Source organism: Prionailurus viverrinus, chromosome F2, assembly GCF_022837055.1.
Source record: "Prionailurus viverrinus isolate Anna chromosome F2, UM_Priviv_1.0, whole genome shotgun sequence".
Lineage (NCBI taxonomy): Eukaryota > Metazoa > Chordata > Mammalia > Carnivora > Felidae > Prionailurus > Prionailurus viverrinus.
The window spans coordinates 51,039,658-51,057,681 of NC_062578.1; the positions used below are offsets into that span (position 1 = coordinate 51,039,658).

General features: G+C 37.0%; 1 protein-coding gene across 2 annotated transcripts in view; it reads left to right on the forward strand.

Annotated features, from left to right (window-relative positions):
- Nucleotides 1-18,024, forward strand: part of ZFPM2 (zinc finger protein, FOG family member 2) — a 473,449-nt gene that overhangs the window by 120,779 nt on the left and 334,646 nt on the right. For both annotated transcript variants that reach the window (XM_047842962.1, XM_047842963.1), the window contains one exon: nt 216-317. In XM_047842962.1, coding sequence (XP_047698918.1) covers nt 216-317 — 102 coding nt within the window. The remainder of the gene's footprint in view (nt 1-215; nt 318-18,024) is intronic.

The window sequence follows — 18,024 nt, forward strand, 5'->3', positions numbered from 1 at the left end:
GTATTCATGTATTGATGACTAATGCTGATTTTCTTTACTATAAATCCACAGTAGGTATCAAAATGATTAATCATAGTCATTTTCTCTGCATAATGACAAATATATGTAACCAACATATGCTTAGACATACTCTAAGGGCATCCCTTTACCGGATCTGAATGTCAAATAGAGAGCTTTAACTATTTCCCCTTTTTTCTCTGTGTTGGTGTTTTCAGGTGATGATGAAGGAGTCCAAGAGACAGCAGAATCAGATGGGGACACACAGTCAGAAAAGCCAGGCCAGCCTGGAGTTGAGACAGATGATTGGGATGGACCAGGTAGGACAGAAAATTTAAAATTCAACCGGTTGTTGCTACTATCAGGAATTCACTTTTTTCCTCTTAAATTTTAATTAGGTTGTAAAACTCTTACAATCTCAGCTCATGTATGTATGTATGTATGTATGTATATACATGTATATATATATATATATATATATATATATATATACGTATACATATATATATTTGTGTGTGTGAATGGAGGTTACATGGGAGTTTAAGGTAACATTATTTAAAGAAGATTTTTTATCTTTCTGTTAAATAAACTAGAAAAACCAGTGTTTCTTCTGCTTAAAATCTTCATTTTTTTCTCACTCCACAGTCACATAAGAATTACTTCATTCTACTTGCCTTTTTGGGTTTCTTTCGAACAAAAATCTTGATGCTATATCTACATTCAATTTGGGAATAATTTTAACACATTTAAACAAGTAACAGTAATACTATAAAGAAATATTTTTAGTTTAGTCATATTGTAAATTGTAGATTAAATCTCAATATATATTTAGAAGTTTAGAAAATATTAACGGATACTCCTATTTGATTGAAGGTTTTGGCAACATTTTCATGAATGAAAATTTAATTTGATTTTAAAAATCCTGATATTTAATCATTTCAAGAAAAAAAATGATGAAAATACTCCTAAACACCAACATAATTTTATGTAAATATATACAGTTCATACGAACTCACTAAAAAAAACTCTTTATATTTGGTGCCAAGTAATTTACAATTGATGGTATATTTATAAATGGAGACTATTATGTCATAGGACTTAAAGATATAAGCGAGGTTTTGAAATAGTTTTAGCCATAATTTCTAAAGCAGTAACATTTTTCATTAAGAAAGATCCCTATATTTCAATCACATTTTCACCCTTGCATGACTTTGCAAATTGCTCTCTGCTGTGCGTGAAGAAGAGAAGGACTCCAGTGGTAATTTTCTGAAACCAGCAGCTGGAAAATATAATGCAAACAAAAATGAAGATGCAGTATAGCTGATTATTATGATGTCATTTCTAATGTTATTCATGATACACACAAGTGTTTGTATTCTGTATACATACAACATAATGGTTATACAAGATTTTGGATCAAAATGTGTTATATTTAAAGTGCCATTATACCACTTTTTAAGGGCATGGAAGAAGTTGTAGACTTCTGGCATTTTCCCCTTATAGCATAATGTTTCTGTCTTCTCGGTAGAGGAAAGAATTCCTTGGATTAAAATTTAAAAAATCTTTGGAAAATTTCATTTTTTTTTTCTTGAGGATTACATTTAATTTCAAAAGGATAGATGAAGTTTGTATTGTGCTGTTTTTTATTCGTGGAATTAGGCATATGTGTGCTGCTTAGAGTTTTTACATTTAAAATTAATTAGATTTAATGGCCTTTTGAATATGCCTACTTACAAAGTGTACATTCTGGCTGCTCTTTCAATGGTGGAAACTTGTAAGGGGCAGATTTTCTTCTTTCTGATGGTCTGGGGCCCACTGTATTCCCTGTGGCTTGGGAGTATGTAAGCACATTCACGCAGTGGTAAATTATTAAACACATGGGCATACCCAATGCCGCCTTTTTCGGGAAGCTTTTCCGGAAGTAAACTTGTCTTATTAACTTAGAGACAGAGAGAGAGGAGCAAGGTAAAGAATGATGTGTCATCCAGGATGAGATGTTTCACTGTTGAGTTAAATTTCTTTTATGTATCTGATTTAATGAAATTATTATTTAGTTGTTATAGTGAACATGTTTATGCTCTTTTCTTCGGCACACTTGAATATGTAAAAACTTTAGGGGCGCCTGGGTGGCTCAGTTGGTTGAGCATCCAACTTCAGCTCAGGTTATGATCTCACGGTTTGTGAATTCAAGCCCTGCTTTGGGCTGTGTGCTGACAACTCAGAGCCTGGAGCCTGCTTCTGATTCTTTGTCTTCCTCTCTCTCTGCCCCTCAGCCGCTTGTGCTGTGTTGTTCTCTGTCTCTCTCTCTTTCAAAAATAAATAAATGTTAAAAAAATTAAAAAAAAAAACTTTAAAGGAAAAAGGTAGGTATCTAAGCAGATGTACCTATAAGAAAGTTCTTTTTTGTTTGTTTGTTGCAAAATTGATCACAGATTTTTCCCTTCAGGTATTTTACCAAAAAAGAGGGGGTTAATTATTTTGAAACCCCTAAATTAATGAAGTTGATTCATAACAAAAGGATATCTGTTGGATATGCATTTTAAGGTAGAAATTTCATTACTTTTCCTTCAATCAGGACAAAGTATAGGGGATGTTTTCGCACTTTTGCTCTAGTATAATAGCGATTATATCACTATTTCACCCCGATTTTTGTTATTTGCAAAACGGTGTTGGTACTTTCCAAGTGTATAAAGGGGAGAAAATCGTCCAAGTTTTAGTGACGGTTTCCAAACAGTTAGAAGTTGTGTTCTGTATTCTAAGGTTCAAATTCTGGATTTGCCACTTATTTGCTGGGTGATTTTTGTCAAGTTGCTTGCTTTCTCTGTTCCTATATTGCCATTTGTAAAATGTAGAAAATGACATTCACACTTCATAGGGATTCTGTGAGAATTAGGTCCTACACATAAAATATTACTGATCATTATAAAGGCTTTTGAATTGTCGAGTCTTGAAGCAGACCATTTAAAATTCTCAGCATTTTTTTTAAAGCCCGGTAATATATCTGATACAACTTTAAAAATACTAAGCATCTAGTTTTGAATTTAACTGCAAATAATTGGTCAAGATGTGAGGTAATGAGCCAGGTGTGATTTTAAGGTCTCCTAATTTTAAAATCTTCCCACCCAGTCCTCGGCATCAACCTAAGATAGACAGCTTTCTCAAAATAAAAATAGAGCAGAATCAAAAGACAAGGAAAATGATCTAAAGAATTAGAGGCATAGAGCTGACATCATTTAAGATAGAACAGGATTTATATATATATTTTTTAAAGAGTTTGATTGAAGTCCACTCCACAACCTTTCCCGATGGCTCACTTCAGTAATGTATCAACTCTTCTGAAGCGTTCTATTTTTATCATATGCAAATCCCCCAGTGCCAATTTTTTGTTCTCTTACTTGTTATTCAACTAAAAGGTACATTCAGTAATTGCTCACACCTTTGTTAACTCTTATGATTAGGTGGAACCTAAATAGTCTTTAGAAAAATTATCTTACATTTGTAAACATTTCTATGGTGAAATTTTTTAATGTTTAAATATTTGTGACTCTTAAATATTCTTCACATTTTTTATGAATCTTTCTCTGTTGGAAGGGAGAGCTAGACCCACACTAAGCTTGTAAGGTTCAGGCCAATGTAAATGTCATTACCTCATTATTTCCATATCTCAAGGAACTGTTTTTAAGTTTTACTTTTCTTTCTTGCTCTTAAAAAAAATTACCCTGATACTACCTTGCTGAGAACCGAATTGATATGATACTTGGTCTCTACTGTCTCCTCATCTGCATTTGCCTGTACTTCATATATCATTTCTCTCTCCTTTCTAAATAAATACTCTTCTTCCTGTCATCACCCTTGTAAGTACTTCAGTTTACCAATAGTCTTATACATTTAATTATTCAATAAATAATTATTATGCACTAATAATCATGAAAGGTGTAGGGAGAAGTCCAAAGGTATAGTATGATGCCATCCATATTTCTTTGGGATGCCATTTCTCTTCTTCAATCTTTTAAAATTATTTGTGCGTTGTGTTTAGGTGACTGATGCAACTAATATTTAAGCATGTGAACCTGGAAAGTAGAGAATGGTTTCAACTACGGAAGAAACTGAACAAATTCTAGAGTCAGATCTGTGTTTGAGTTCACATGCTGACACTTAACAGTCTTGTGACCTTAGGCATATGAAATAGCCCAGGCCTTGGTTTGCTCACCTTTAAAATGGGAATAATAATAGCTACCTTGAAACATTGTTATGTGGATGAAATTTGAAAGAAATGATGTGTGGAAAGTGTCCAGCGGACAGCTTGGGAGAGGGTGGGATTTGCTTGATGTTAATGGTCTTCTCTTACCATAGAACCTTTCACACCAACCAACAGTTAGAATATGGACCTTATTTTGAAATAGGATTTACATCTTTGGCTCTCGCTTATTTTAAGAAATCTTTAGAACCACAATCTATGGCCAAAGTCTTGGGTTCTGACTTCTGTATTTAGATTCAGAAGGAGACTCAGGGGAGAAAATTCAGATAAATCACTATAAATTCATCATCTACCTCTATGAAATGAACACCTCAAAAGTCACATCTTATATCAACTCTAAGAATACCAGTTCTCTAGTTTACATTGTTAAAAACATGGTTACCTCTTTTGCACTTGGGAATAGTGAATAATCTGATTTCTCTGGTTTAATATTGAATGTATCTAAGTCCTACCATTAGGCTTACAACTACTATAATTGAAATTTCCAGGAGCTTTAGTAAATGAACATATCACACTACTCAAATTGTGCAAATAATGTATCTCAAGAAATATATATCAATAAAAGTATGCACAGATATAATTTTGATCAAGCAGTCCCTTAAATTCTTTGACAGACCCTTGTCAAGAAAAACATGCGCTTTTATTTTCGTATTTACATGTTAAGTGCTTGAGATGTTTCAATAAAAATAAAGTACAGGGCGCCTGGGTGGCTTAGTTGGTTGAGCATTTGACTTTGGCTCCGGTCATGATCTCATGGTTTGTGGGTTCAAGTCAGGCTCTGTGCTAACAGCTCAGAGTCTGGAGCCTGCTTCGGATTCTGTGTCTCCCTGTCTCTGTACCCCTCCCCTGCTTGTGCTCTGTCTCTCTTTGCCTCTCAAAAATACATAAATGTTACAAAAACTTTTTAAAAATAAAGTAGAAAATCACACCTTGTATTGAAGATTTGATGAATTACTAGAATAAAATTCGGATTTTTTTTTTGTATTATATATTACAGAACAGTACAACGTGCTCCTAGATTGTTAAATAGAAATCTGAGTTTCCATAGAAGGAAACTTATTTTGGGGGTAGTATAATGAGTGGGGAAGAAATAAAAATATTTCTTCCATTTATATCTTGGCCCTGCCACTCATGAATTTTGTGACTTTGAGTAAGTTAATAACTCAAGGCCTCAGTTTCTTTGTTTATAAAATGGGGCTCATAATAATCACTACCTCATTAATGAGATTTTCTGTGTCAAACACGGAGCTCGAGGCTTCATAGTGCTCAATAAATAGCTCTAATATTACTTTTCATATAATTTTGGCAATTATGGGGCGCCTGGGTGGCGCAGTCGGTTAAGCGTCCGACTTCAGCCAGGTCACGATCTCGTGGTCCGCGAGTTCGAGCCCCGCGTCGGGCTCTGGGCTGATGGCTCAGAGCCTGGAGCCTGTTTCCGATTCTGTGTGTCCCTCTCTCTCTGCCCCTCCCCCGTTCATGCTCTGTCTCTCTCTGTCCCAAAAATAAATAAACGTTGAAAAAAAAATTTAATTTTGGCAATTGTGCCATAGTAGCCATTACAATGCCTTACAGACGATGCGCCTTCATTTAACATCTGCATGGTGAATTCACTCTGCAAAATCATTTTGCTATGTGAAAGTCATTATCAGATTATATTAACTATGTTCTATTTAACTGGGCTGAAAATGTGATGGAGTTAAGGAAATTTTAATGCAAGTATGTTTTCAAGAGTAAATGTCTAGCATAAAATCAGATTGTGTACTTGTTGCATCTGTGCATCAAATCTGTACGCCGAATTGATCACCAAATCTGTAAATAAGTGGCCTCATCCAATTGCTGTTCAGCATGTAGATGATGGGGTTAGTTCTGCTTTGTGCCTTGAACCCAGAAGATGGGAGTGTTTTGCATAAAGTGGAATGGTAGCTGGAAGACCTCTGGGAGATAGAAGCACACACTAATGATACAGGGTTTTTGTTTTTTTTTTTTTTTTTTCCCCTTTCTCTTTACTAGTCCAAAGAAGGGCTTGGAGATTACAGTTCTGATTTCGTTTCCTTTTTGATTGGGAAAATGTGGTAGATATAAGATCTGGGAAATGCCATTTGAAGTAAATTAACAGAAACCTATGAAACATAGTTAACCATAGATATAGTCTGACAGTAAGAAGAATATTGTGAGAAGCGGAGGAAATCGTAGAATGACTGTGTATTACGCTGACAGTGAATTGGTATTATCTCTGCTATCAGATAATGCAGTTATCATTAATTTTCACATTTGCATTTCAATCTTTGGAAGGAAATGACTCTTGCCGGATGAAGATAAGAGCTCTGTACCACTATAATGAACCATCATTTTATCCCAATGCTTTGTGTCCGTATGAAAATGAGGCAGGGAGGGGTGTGTGTGTGTGTGTGTGTGTGTGTGTGTGCGCGCGCGCGCGCGCGCGCGCGCGCGTAAGCATGCGCGGGCATGTGGGGAGGAGAGTCAGAAACACAGTATAACAAAGTGTCAAAAATTGCTACAGACTTTTGAGCCCCTTATGAAACAAGAGGGGGTCAAAATAAATCTTCTGTAATGTAGTTAAGTGGATATCGGATTAAAAGATGAAAGCTTTACTTTTTGTAGAACAGAATGCCACATAAACTCAGTAAAAAAGTTCCTTTTATCTTATTTCTTTACTCCGATTTTCACTCTCATGTAGAATTAGGGCACACATAAACCCAACCAAAAAAAAAAAAAAAAAGTAGGTTGGAGGCAAAGTACTTATGATTATTGTTTGGAAAGATATATCTTTGAGTTATAACATACTGCATAAAATATATCCTTAATCCAGTGGCCTTCAATCCAGTGGTTTTACATCCTCACTCTATGGAAACAAACTACAAATTGTAGATGAAGCATTTGAATGTTGTTGACTTTACTAGAACACCAGTCAGTGAGCCCTGTACAAATCAAAGGTCTAGGCCCTACATCAAAAGTTTTCTTATTAAACATGCTTTTGTATATTTTTAGTTTAAACATAAAGCTTGTATTGCTGCTTCACAGTTTGCCTACTTTGATTAGCTACTCCCCCCTCAGTTGTGTTAATAACAGGACTTTTATTATTATGCTCTTTCCTGCTGAGACGTAATTCAGCTTAGAATTCTCTTCCACAAAGCACTCCAGGAAGATACTGCCAGCCAGTGGGAATTGACATATAAGAGAAACCTTTGCTATCCCTTTTATAACCTCTTTCATTAAAACATATGCATTAAATATTTGGGGACAAGGATTTTTGGTATTGGTTCTTTTTCTTGACTCAGCATTTTGCTCGGAAAAAAATACCTAAAAACATTGGCTCTCATATCCGGAGAATTGAAAGAAAGAAAAACTAAACCTTGCAGTTATTTGTTGTTATTTTGTCTGAGTCAGAAAAGGACTTAATTGGGCTCAGAAGAATAAGTAAAGACTAGCACAGGGATGTGCATTAGAGGTAGTTGGAAAATGAGACCAAGTGCATACAGACACATACTTGCTACAAATGGGCCACAAATTTAGAACTAGATTACTGGAAGACTAATTACAAGGATAATATTGATTGATGAAACGATGAAATAAGTTGGTTAGTTGGGCAAAAGTTTATTTATTCAACTGTATATTGAGTGTCAAATACATGCAATGCTTTGTGCTAGACTCTGGGACATGTGTCAGTACATAAGTAGGGTGGTCTCTACCTCAGAGAATTTTTATTTTTTTAAACAATTATTTTTAATGCTTATTTATTTTGGAGAGAGAGAGAGCGCACCAGAGTGTGAGCAGGGGAGGATCTGAGAGAGGGAGACAGAATCTGAAGCAGACTTCAGGCTCTGAGCTGTCAGCACAGAGCCTGACGTGGGGCTCCAACGCACGAGATCATGACCTGAGCCGAAGTCTGATGCTTCGGCTTCAGAGCCGAAGTCTGAGCCACCAAGGCACCCTCTACTTCAGAGACTCTGTGCTCTCCCAGAAACTGCAAGTTGTAATAATAATGATTTTTTGAGTGCTTACTGCATATATGGTGGCTGTTGTACAGAAGAAATATAAATGATACCATAAACCATATTGTGAGACGTGGAAATCAGTAATGACTCATCTGAGGTACAAATATTTTAACTTAATTTGTTTTCATTTGTAATTTTTATATTTTAATATGCAAAGTTTCAAATATACATAAAATAAGAGGGAAGTATATGATAGATCCCCATGTACCTATTACCCAGCTTCAGTTATTATCAAATTTTACCAATCTGGTTCCATCAGTTTTCTTTCTTTCTTTCTTTCTTTCTTTCTTTCTTTCTTTCTTTCTTTCTTTCAAAAAATCACAGAAGTCATGATGTTTTACCCATATGTGCTTTGGTATGCCTCTGTAATAAATAAGGACTTTTATTTAAAACATAACCACAAATAATAGCATTATCATGCACAAAAGTAAATCTTAATATTATATAAAACTCAAATTCATCTTCAAATTTTCTCATTTATCTCAAGAAATGTCTTTATGTTTGTTTTTTTCAAACCAGGATTTGAAGAAGGTCCACATACTAGTTGATACAATTCTCACGTCTTTAGAATTGATAGCAGTCTTTCTTTCCTCAACTCCTCCCTCCCATTTAGTTGCTAGAGAAACCGGTGTGTTTATCCTGGAATATTGTTCACATTCTAAATTAGGTAGATTACATGCTAGCAGTGTTGTGTAACATGCTCCTCTATCCCCCCATTTGTTATAAATTGGTAGTTAAATCTAGATCCTTGAATATATTCAGATTCAATACTATAGGCAATAAGACTACATATACATTGCTGGGTACTTTCTATTGCTTCGTGTTGGTGTATATTACATAAAGATGGGATGTCCCACCTGTAGTTATATTACAGTGTATCAGAGGGTTCCCCTGTTTTCAGCTTGATCCATCCATTATGAAATTTCCCATTCAAATTTTCACCTGATGATTATTATGAGGTTCCATTATATCATTAGGGCTTGCACAATTGTGACTTTTACATTTTATCCTCCCTTCTGTATTATTAGCTGATATTATTATCTTCTGGAGTTTTTTCCAACATCCACTGCTTGCCCCTAAATTCTGTTCTTAGAGGGAAGGGAGGATATGTGCTTAATTCTTTCTCATTCTTTACCAATTTCAGAATAAAGAATAGAGAGTGTTATAAGATGAGGCTCTTAAAGGAAGAGCTCAGTGATTCAGGGCCTTGTAGTCCACAGTACTGTTATTGAACTTAACTTGAAGATCACTCTGAAGACATGTTCTACATATAAGCCACATGCTCATATTTGCATTAAATATAAACTGCTCTGACTGCTCTGTGGAGAATGGATAGAAGAAAGTCAATAAAAATGCAAGAGTGTTATCAAGAGATGAAAGTGTTTGTAGAGAGTGCTGGATATATATGAGGGTGTGATTGAAAGTGGCTTGCTCAACTTCAAATATTTCATTCCCATTCACTGAGGTAAGGAAAACCAAAGGACAAGCATGTTTAGGGGGAAAGATACGTTGGATTTTTTTTAATGTTTCTTTATTTTTGAAAGAGAGAGTGAGACAGAGAGGGAGCGGGGGAGGGCCAGAGAGAGGGAGACACAGAATCCGAAGCAAGCTCCAGGCTCTGAGCTGTCAGCACAGAGCCCGACACGGGGCTCGAACCACGAACCGTGAAAACATGACCTGAGCCGAAGTCGGATGCCTAACTGACTGAGCCATCCAGGTGCCCCAAGCTGGATTTTTAATATGTCATTTGCAGGTTTCGTGAGACACCCAAGGGGAGCTGTTGAGTAGAACGTTGGTCATATAGGCCAGGAGCTTGGTGAGAGGTCTGGTCTAGAGATAGAAATTGGAAAGTCAGCAATGTATGCATGCTGGTGGAACTCATGGGAGTAGATGAAATTGCCTGGGGTGGGAATAAATATAAGAAGGCTTGGACATGAATCTCGAAAAACTCCTATCTCTCACTGGAGGATAGGGAAAGAAGTGTCATCAAAGGAGACTGATAAGGAGTAGCCAGACAAGATGGAGAAAACCAGGAGAAAGTAATCGTTTTTAAGGAGGATGGAGTCACGCCTGGGTTAACTGCTGTGGAGAGGTCAAGACGGAGATTTAAAGACTCTCCTTGAGTTTAGCGCCATGCAGATATTAGTGATTTTAACTAGAATTATTTCAGTAGAGCTCCGGTAGCAGAAACCAGACTGTGGTAAGTTGTAGTGGGAGGGAAAGGTGAACAAATGGACTCAGCTATTGCAAACAACTATTCTTGAACGTTCTTAGTAAATAAAGATATAACATATTTGGGTTTCTGTGAAACTGTTTATTGAAAAATTATTACTGTTTAACTCTTATTTTTACCTAAGAATCTTTCAAGCTCTGAATTTAAGAATATGCCTTCGGAGAAATTTATGTTCCCACATTAACCTATTCTGAATCCACTATCCGTTAACTTATAGATTATTTTAGTGGTTTTTTTTTGCGTGACCCTACCATATCTTCAGACTACAGTATACATTTTTGTCATTTCTTTTACATTTTGTGGTTTCAACTTTTATCCCCTAGTAACCAGTTTACCAAGTAGCTTATGTGGTTTTTTTTTTGAGGTTCATCACTTTTAATGTAATTGATATGTTAAATTTAATAATATGTAGTAATGTGTTCTAAATTTGATATGGGTTAGAAACATGCTTTCCATTCTTTCCAGTATACACACTGGTAACAGCCAATATTCTGTTGTTTTAGTCAGGAGCACATTTGGACCCCGGGAATTATTCTGTCTTCATAATAAACTCCTACACTTGCTTGTGAGATTGATACTGGGAGCTTGCAACTTATTCACTCATGAATATAACTTGCATAAGCTTGCCTGATCTTGTTCTTCTTCCCTTGCACCTTTGTAGACCCAGGCCCACATTGAATTAATTTAATTAGTTCAAACATTTGTTGAAAGAATAGCTGTGCCAGACTCTAAAGATAAAAGGATCACTTGGACTCAGACTGCCTTCCAAAAGCTCATAGTACATAGCAGCAGACAGATAAATGATGAGATAATTAAAATACATTGCTGTTGATTCCACTGTAGAGCCATGAACAGTGTGCCGTGGTAGCAAAGAGAGAGGAAGGTCATCTATTGGAAAGCGGTGGTGAGATGATGACCAAGGGATCAGTTTTCACAGAAGGAGAAGGGAAGCAGGTGCTGGTGGTGAGGCTTAGTGCTGATGAGTAACACATATAATAACGATCCCTTCAAGTGTTCCCAAGGGCAGAGTGATAAATTCACGTTGGAGACGCTCTGAGTTGTTATTCATACATAGAAAGTGTTTGGTTTTGCACTTGTGGTGAACTTGCTGCCATTTTGCCTGTCTAGAAGCTTCCTCTTTCCAGTTAGACCTGCCCATCCTGCCATTGTTACCTTAGACGCCATGATCTTTCCTGTCACTCTGAGGGATGGAGGGGCTCTCTGAAACACAACAGAAGCTGTAATATCTTCACCTGACAGATGGGAATCCAGACTTAGACAAGAGGCTATCTTTTGAAGATCTGTTACCTCTGTGAATTTTTAAAACAACAATGAAAGAGTTTGGTAAAAGTTCAGCAATGTGGGGCACCTGGGTGGTTCAGTCGGTGAAGCATCCAACTCTTGGTTTCAGCTCAGATCACGATCTCGCGGTTTGTGGGTTCCAGTCCTGCATTGGCTCTGTGCTGAGAGTGTGGAGCCCGCTTGGGATTCTCTCTCACCCTCTCTTTCTCTCTGCCCCTCCCCTGCTCATCCTCTCTCTCTCTCTCTCTCTCTCTCTCTCTCTCTCTCTCTCTGTCAAAATAAATAAATAAACCTAAAAAAAAATCAGCAATGAAATCCATAAAGAAACCTAACTGTAATTTAGGTGGTTGCCTGGAAATCAAAGCAAAGCAGAGTCTGTAGTGGCCTAACTGGCCTTGCCTTCTATTTGGAAATGGGGTTAGCTCTTGGAAGTTCTTAGAGAGTTTGGGGGGAATAAGAAAGGAAGGCTCAGGAGGGAGAACCTGAGCTTCTTGCAAATAGTAGAGATTTGGCAGATTTCCTGTGGCCCTTAGTTTAGGGTAACATAAAAGAAAATCTCAAAGTGCTGCATGTTTTAAAAAAAGCTTTCTTATTCAATACATTGTCACATAGAGGAAAGTAATGAAAATAACATGTTGGGTGTTAAACCTAAGTTTACATTTGGGTAAATATACAGAGAATCAAAGACTGTTGGGTTTTTTTTTTCTTCGAGTTTTCAGGGCAGAAACTCTTGAGGGAACAAGAAGCATGACATTCATTTCACCCGACACCTTGTGTGAAATCAATCACAGGCCTTCCTGATTGAATGGAATTTTGACAGGTTCTTTGGATTTTCCCTCCTATTAACCTTTTTCATGTTAATTAATTAATTAATTAATTAATTCAAGATAATTAAATATAATAAAAAGGAAGGTAGGGATTTTATTATTATTAAGTACATATTATTTATAGGAATACAAATAATTAATATGAAAGTCAAGACTGATACATTTTTGAACACTGTGTTAATAATGTATGGGGCGTCCAGGGTGGCTCAGTCCGTTAAGCATCCATCTTTGGCTCAGGTCATGATCTCGCTGTTCATGAGTTCCAGTCCCACATCGGGCTCTGTGCTGACAGCTCGGAGCCTGGAGCCTGCTTCAGATTCTGTGTCTTCCTCTCTCTCTCTGCTTCTCCCTTCCTCATACTCTGTCTCTGTCTCTCATAAATAAATAAATGTTAAAAAAACTTAAATAATGTAAAATAAAACAAAAAGAACAAATGCATGAGTGTATTCTAATAGGGATGGAAACATGATATGTCTTATAGAACCATATAGAATGTAAGCCAGACAGAGAATATCAAGGTGACTGTGTATCTGAGATTGACAGCACTTATTTTCAGTGTTTTTAATAAGCCGTGCATTATTTAACTTTATGGTATCTCAATATGTTTTCTATAAAAAGGCAAATACAAGCAACCTTAAAGAAAAGAGGAAAGAAGAAAACATTTTCTGTCATCACAGTATTTGCTCTCTGTTTCCTCTACCCATTTTTTCTTTTACATTAGATGTTTCCCAAGAAGATTACCATCTTCTTCAGTCAACTGAAAAAAATTTTTTTAATGTTTATTTATTTTCGAGAGAGAGAGCGCGTGAGCAAGAGAGGGACAAAGAGAGGGGGAGACAGAAGATCCAAAGGAGGCTCTGCACTGACAGCACAGAGCCCAACATGGGGCTCGAACTCAAAAACAATGAGATCATGACCTGAGCCAAAGTTGGACGCTTAAGTAACTGAGCCACCCAGGAGACCCACCCTGAAAATTGAATAAAAGGAAGACATTCGGTATATAAACAAGAATTATTGTAATGTGAGTAATGCAATAGTGGTTAGATAAGGTGATAACTGAAATAAAATCTTAAAAAATTCATGCCTGCCATTTTTACTATTGTAGCCGGACAGAGTAAGTTTACTTAAAATTGCTTTCTCTTTGTAAAAGAAGTCACTTGAGTGGTCCTTCTTAATTATGGGAATATCAGGGAAATGAGAACCAGGGTCTTTTCAGACCTTTTTGTCACTTTGCCATGAACACCCTCTGTCTTGGAGATCTCACAGCTCTGGAGAGAGGTGGTTGGGACAAGATGGAGGACTGATTTGCGTACGTATTGCTTTCTGTGGGGCAGTGAACCAGATTTCCCTGCTCGCTCTGCTGCCATAACAGAACACCACAGGTTGGTTGGCTTAAACGGCCGAAGTTTATTTTTCTTCATGGTTCTGAAGGCTGGAGGTCCAAGATCAAAGTGCCCACAGGGTTGGTTTCCGGTGAGACTTCTCTTCTTGGCTTGTAGATTAGATGGCCACTGTGTCACTCTGTCCTTACAGGGCTTTTCCTCTGTGTGTGCATACTCCTGATGTCTCTTCCTCTTTTACAGACATCAGTCCTATTGAATTAGGGCTCCAGCCTCATGGCCTTACTTAAGCCTTATTGACTCTGTAAAGGTTCTGTCTCTCAATACAGTCACTTTGGGAGTTAGAGCTTCAACCTATAATCGTGGGAGGGACACAGTTCAGTCAATACCAGGTTGGATTGGATGGCCTTAACCAAAGTCAGCTAGCAGGGAAAGTATACCAAGGACGAGTTTCTGGGAAACAAGCAAAGCCAGGACTCAACAGTAAGGGCTGAGGTTTTACTTGTTTTAAGAAAAACAAGGACTTGTTTTTCTCACTCTTTGTTCTTAAATCTGGAACTCCTTTTGTGACCAGACAATGTGTCCTAGGGTCCTGCTCTGGGGAAGAATGGCTGATCTGAGATGTGAGTGTGAACTAAGTAAACTGAACCCTGAAGCCTAAGGGGGGGGGGGGGGGCGGTGGGGGGGCACTGTGGCAGAGAATACAAGAGATGAGCCCACTTGGCTGTCACCTTGGTAGAGAAGGAGATTCTGCTGTCCTGTGCAGGAATGGTTTTCAATAATGACACCAAGGAATCAAGAGCAAAACAGGGGCTCCAGTAGCTTAACTGATCATATTGGAATTTTGAAGTGGGGCTCGCTCTTGGGGTGGGGATTCTTAGAGAACTGGGGAGGAGGGATAAAGAAAAAGGTCTCAAGAGGGAGAGGCTTAACGTCTTGGTAACCGAAATTTTACCCCAAGCTGATGAATGAGGGTAACATAAGTCATTGAAGAATATGAAGCAAGCCCAGAAAAAGAGACCTGTGTCTTTGCTTTGGGAGGCCACTTAAGGCCTCTTTACTTTGTGAGCATAGAGACATTTCAGAGATGTAAAAAGAGAAGAAGAGAAAAGATATTCTAGCATTCCAAGCAGAGTAAAACCTACTCGGCATTAATATGGAGGGTGAACTGTGGTTAGGAGTGAGACAGGGACTGACATTAGACATCTGGGCAATAGCCCACTGTTGTAGTTCTGATCAGGACACAGTAGAGACTTAGGCAAAATAAAAGTCGATGACAGTGTTCGTAAGTATTTGTGATCACTGTGAAGATGGGTTGGAAGTAGTGAAGGAGGAAGGAAGGTTTCCTCACCCAAATCCCAAGCACAGGAAAGCAGTGATCTGGAAGTGATGCTGGGGAGCAAGCCAGAAACAGCTTGATTGTGGAGTCTCTGCTCTCATCCTTGTGACACACACACACACACACACACACACACACACACACACACGCCCGCACGCACTCATATGCACACATACACACATGCATACATACACACAGTTTTTTGAGCAGTGTGAAAGCAAGAGTTTTCTAATGGTTGCATGAACAAAAATGAACCTTTATTTTTAGTCTGTAAGGACAAATAAAATGCTTTTTATTCATTATAAAAAATATTTTAGGGGCGCCTGGGTGGCGCAGTCGGTTAAGCGTCCGACTTCAGCCAGGTCACGATCTCGCGGTCCGGGAGTTCGAGCCCCGCGTCGGGCTCTGGGCTGATGGCTCAGAGCCTGGAGCCTGTTTCCGATTCTGTGTGTCCCTCTCTCTCTGCCCCTCCCCCGTTCATGCTCTGTCTCTCTCTGTCCCAAAAATAAATAAACGTTGAAAAAAAAATTAAAAAAAAATATTTTAACTGTTGTAAGTTATTAGATTTAACAATTATGCTTATATTTTAGATTACATTTGAAGAGAAGTGTGAGATTTTAAGAAGCATTCAGTTACACATCATGCATTTTTGTCACATTTTTGACATATTAGTGTGTATTAAAGTAAAAAATTGTTTGATTTTTAAAGAACAAGTGCATATTTTTGAAAAGTACAAATTGTTCATTAAAAATCTTAATTACAATTATGTGGCAAAATTAATTTCCTATAAAATAGGCTTTTCTGTCTGGAAAAATGGAAGTGAATTATTTTAAGAACTCCTATAACTTAAGGCTAACATTTCATGCTAATAATTAATGATTAATATATAGTAGATTATTTTAGCACATTTAAAAATTAAAGAAGAGGTTGTTAACTCAGCTTTCTGGATTTTACTCTTTTTTTTTTTTACTTTTAGAGGTAAACATAATAAAATGAAAAAAATAGTTATCAAATATTTTAATAAAGTAGAATGAAGATGCCATTATATATAACTATTACAAAATGCATGAAATACCTCAACTATGGTTTAAAAGCACATGAAATTAATAATACTCCTGATTCCCTTTGGGTATTTAATATTATTAAATTTATATAATTCAAGACCATTCCTCCATTGGGCTCATTGACATTCATCTTAAGAAATCCTAAAACAAAGAATTAAAATACTGATAAAAGTAAAATCAGAAAATAAGATGACCTAAAGTATTTCTTTTCCAGAGTGCTCTTCTCTTACACTAATAAAAATCAAAACTACTACCTAGAATTAATGTTGAAATAATAAAAGTCTGTTCTGAGCAATATTTTCCTCTCCTGTGAACTTTTTAGTTTCCTCCTTTGCATTCACATCTCTGGTACCTAATATTTATTGAGAGTCTACTGTGTGCCAGTTACTGGTATAGGCACAAAGAATATAAAAGCAAACAGATTCTCATAGTTTTCCCTCATGACAACTCTAGGAATATTATTTCTCTCTTGACTAATAAGAAAGCTGAGGCACAGGAATGTTAGGTATGTTGTCTAAGGTCACAAAGCAAACAATCGTGAAATTGAAATGAAGCAGCTTCACTCCAGAAATTGTGCTAATCATCGCATCCTCTTTATTTTCCATACAATTCCTCCTTTTTGATTAAGGCACCTGTTGTTTGCTACCATATTTTGATATCCTTTCATCTAACTGGGGGTCTGTCTTTTTCCTTTGCTAAAATACAAACAAGGAAAATATGCTTTATTTTTCCATTAAAACCTTTTATTAAGTTTAATTTGTGTATGCACATATATATGTGGATATATGTATGGACATATATATATATGGACATATATATATGGATATATATGGACCCATATATATATATATGGATATATATGGACATATATATATGGATATATATGGACCCATATATATATATATGGATATATATGGACATATATATATGGACATATATATATGGATAAATATATGGGTATATAATATGTATTTTTGTGTGGATTTGAAGGCTTCCTTTCTAGTGTAAAACTTTTTGGTTACTAGGTGTAATTCCACCATTTATCTGGCTTTGTCCTGGAAAACACATAATAATCGTCACAGCCACGATTCAATAGCCAGTAGAGTCAATTGAGCCCTTTGACTCTACTCACTGTGCTTCATTTTACAGCTGAGGAATTGAGGCTTCAAAACCTTAATAACATAGTGGGGGAATGACTCAGCCAGGACTCCCATTGAGAGTGGCAATCTTAATGCTGGCGACAGCCCTCCAGAGGACACTCCTTTTTGTAAGCACTACAAGAGTGATTTTATTATTACCTCCTTTAATTCTGACAACATGCCCGATAGGTTACCCCTGTGTTATAGGTGAAGATGTGAAGTCGTAAGTAGTTAGGTTGCTTACCTAGTCTTCTGTTGCTAGTAAAGTCAAACCTATAGAGAGGGTGGTGGAGTAATGGAGACACAATCGGAGATGAAAAGTGCTTTCAAATTTTGCTTTAACAGCTTAACGGCTCAGTCCATTTGAACAAATTACTTGCCCCAGGTCATCTTCTTGCCCCTCAACTTTCTCATCTGTAAAATAGGAGTGCCGTGTACCTGATTCACAGGGTTTTGTGAACATTACATGAATGAAGCACTGAGAAGAGTGTCTGGCACAGCATTAAGTA